The sequence below is a fragment of the Rhinichthys klamathensis genome, unplaced genomic scaffold, assembly GCF_029890125.1.
Source record: "Rhinichthys klamathensis goyatoka isolate OS25496 unplaced genomic scaffold, OSU_Roscu_1.1 h1tg000107l_1, whole genome shotgun sequence".
Taxonomy (NCBI): Eukaryota; Metazoa; Chordata; class Actinopteri; order Cypriniformes; family Leuciscidae; genus Rhinichthys; species Rhinichthys klamathensis.
In genome coordinates, this window is record NW_026606645.1 from 1,378,325 (window position 1) to 1,380,811 (window position 2,487).

Genomic DNA, 2,487 nt, shown 5'->3' on the forward strand with positions numbered 1-2,487 from the left:
GCGTTATGTGAAAAAACAAACCTAAGTCAATTTTTTACTAGGTCCCACTTAGATAAATATACTTTTGTGATCTTGTTAACAACTTATATTTTTATTATGCATTTGCTTTTAAAATAGCTTCAAATCGTGTCTTTTTTCCAATTAGAAAAACCATAATTTCAACAAAACAGTCATTCATAGGCAATTACACTTAAAAAAAATTTTATGGAGCAAAAAGTAAAAGAGCAATAACTTAAAAAACATTATTATTTTTAAGAGGCATATAGCCCCTCCTTGAACTGCCACCTTAACGTGGTGGATGGGGTTTGAGTACCCGAATGACCCTAGGAGCTATGTTGTCTGGGGCTATATGCCCCTGGTAGGGTCTCCCAAGGCAAACAGGTCCTAGGCGACGGGTCTGACTAAGAGCGGTTCAAAATCCCCTTATGATGGACAAACATCCAAGGACCGTGACGTCGCCCGGTATGGCGCAGCCGGGGCCCCACCCTGGAGCCAGGCCCGGGGTTGGGGTTCGTATGCGAGCGCCTGGTGGCCGGGCCTCTCCCCACGGGGTCCGGCCGGGCTCAGCCCGAAGGAGTGACGTGGGACCGCCTTCCCGTGGGCTCACCACCTGCAGGAAGAGCCGTAAGGGGCCGGTGCAGAGAGGATTGGGTGGCAGTCGAAGGCGGGGACCTCGACGACCCGATCCCTGGACACGGAAACTAGCCTTAGGGACGTGGAACATCACCTCGCTGGCGGGGAAGGAGCCTGAGATGGTGCGTGAGGTTGAGAGGTTCCGACTAGAGATAGTCGGGATCACCTCTACGCATGGCTTGGGCTCTGGAACCACACTCCTTGAGAGCGGATGGACTCTTCACCACTCTGGAGTTGCCCATGGTGAGAGGCGACGGGCTGGTGTGGGTTTGCTTATAGCCCCCCAGCTCAGCCGCCATGTGTTGGAGTTTACCCCGGTGAACGAGAGGGTCGTTTCCCTGCGCCTACGGGTCGGGGATAGGTCTCTCACTGTCGTGTGTGCCTACGGGCCAAACGGCAGAGCAGAGTACCCGGCCTTCTTGGGGTCTCTGGGAGGAGTGCTGGAAAGTGCTCCGACTGGGGACTCCGTCGTTCTACTGGGGGACTTCAACGCTCACGTGGGCAGCGACAGTGACACCTGGAGGGGCGTGATTGGGAGGAACGGCCCCCCCGACCTGAACCAGAGCGGTGTTCAGTTATTGGACTTCTGTGCTAGTTACAGTTTGTCCATAACAAACACCATGTTCAAGCATAAGGGTGTCCACCAGTGCACGTGGCACCAGGACGCCCTAGGTCGCAGGTCGATGATCGACTTTGTGGTCGTTTCATCTGACCTGCGGGCGTATGTCTTGGACACTCGGGTGAAGAGAGGGGCGGAGCTGTCAACTGATCACCACCTGGTGGTGAGTTGGATCCGATGGCGGGGGAGGAGGCTGGACAGACTCGGCAGACCCAAGCGTACTGTAAGGGTTTGCTGGGAACGTTTGGCCGAGTCTCCTGTCAGAGAGATCTTCAACTCCCACCTCCGGCGGAGCCACGACCGGATCCCGAGGGAGGCTGGAGATATTGAGTCTGAGTGGACCATGTTCTCCACCTCCATTGTCGAAGCGGCTGCTCGGAGCTGTGGCCGTAAGGTCTCCGGTGCCTGTCGAGGCGGCAATCCCCGAACCCGGTGGTGGACACCGGAAGTAAAGGATGCCGTCAAGCTGAAGAAGGAGTCCTATCGGGCCTGGTTGGCTTGTGGGACTCCTGAGGCAGCTGACAGGTACCGGCAGGCCAAGCGGACTGCAGCCCGGGTGGTTGTGGAGGCAAAAATTCGGGCCTGGGAGGAGTTCGGTGAGGCCATGGAGAAGGACTATCGGCTGGCCTCGAAGAGATTCTGGCCAACTGTCCAGCGCCTCAGGAGAGGGAAACAATGCCCTACCAACGCTGTTTACAGTGGAGGTGGGCGGCTGTTGACCTCAACTGGGGATGTCGTCGGACGGTGGAAGGAATACTTCGAGGATCTCCTCAATCCCGCCGTCACGTCTTCTATTGAGGAAGCAGAGGGCTCAGAGGTGGACTCAGAGGTGGACTTCCTCTATTGAGGAAGCACAGGGCTCAGAGGTGGACTCGTCCATCACCCTAGCTGAGGTCACCGAGGTAGTCAAGAAACTCCTCGGTGGCAAGGCACCGGGGGTGGATGAGATCCGCCCTGAGTACCTCAAGTCTCTGGATGTTGTGGGGCTGTCTTGGCTGACACGCCTCTGCAGCATCGCGTGGCGGTCGGGGACAGTGCCTCTGGGATGGCAAACCCTGAAGGAGCTGAGCCGTAAGGCAAAGCTCTCGATTTACCGGTCAATCTACGTTCCTACTCTCACCTATGGTCATGAGCTTTGGGTCATGACCGAAAGGACAAGATCCCGGATACAGGCGGCCGAAATGAGCCTTCTCCGCAGGGTGGCTGGGTGATCCCTTAGAGATAGGGTGAGAAGC

General features: G+C 56.2%; 1 protein-coding gene across 1 annotated transcript; it reads right to left on the reverse strand.

The window, feature by feature from the left end:
- Positions 1-524: 524 nt before the first annotated feature.
- LOC130087282 (uncharacterized) lies at positions 525-2,267 on the reverse strand. Its single transcript, XM_056253535.1, has 2 exons — positions 2,108-2,267; positions 525-1,972 (listed from the first exon to the last, which is right to left on the reverse strand). The coding sequence occupies exons 1-2, from the start codon at positions 2,265-2,267 to the stop codon at positions 1,395-1,397; spliced, it is 738 nt and encodes a 245-aa protein (XP_056109510.1). The 3' UTR covers positions 525-1,394.
- Positions 2,268-2,487: the final 220 nt, after the last annotated feature.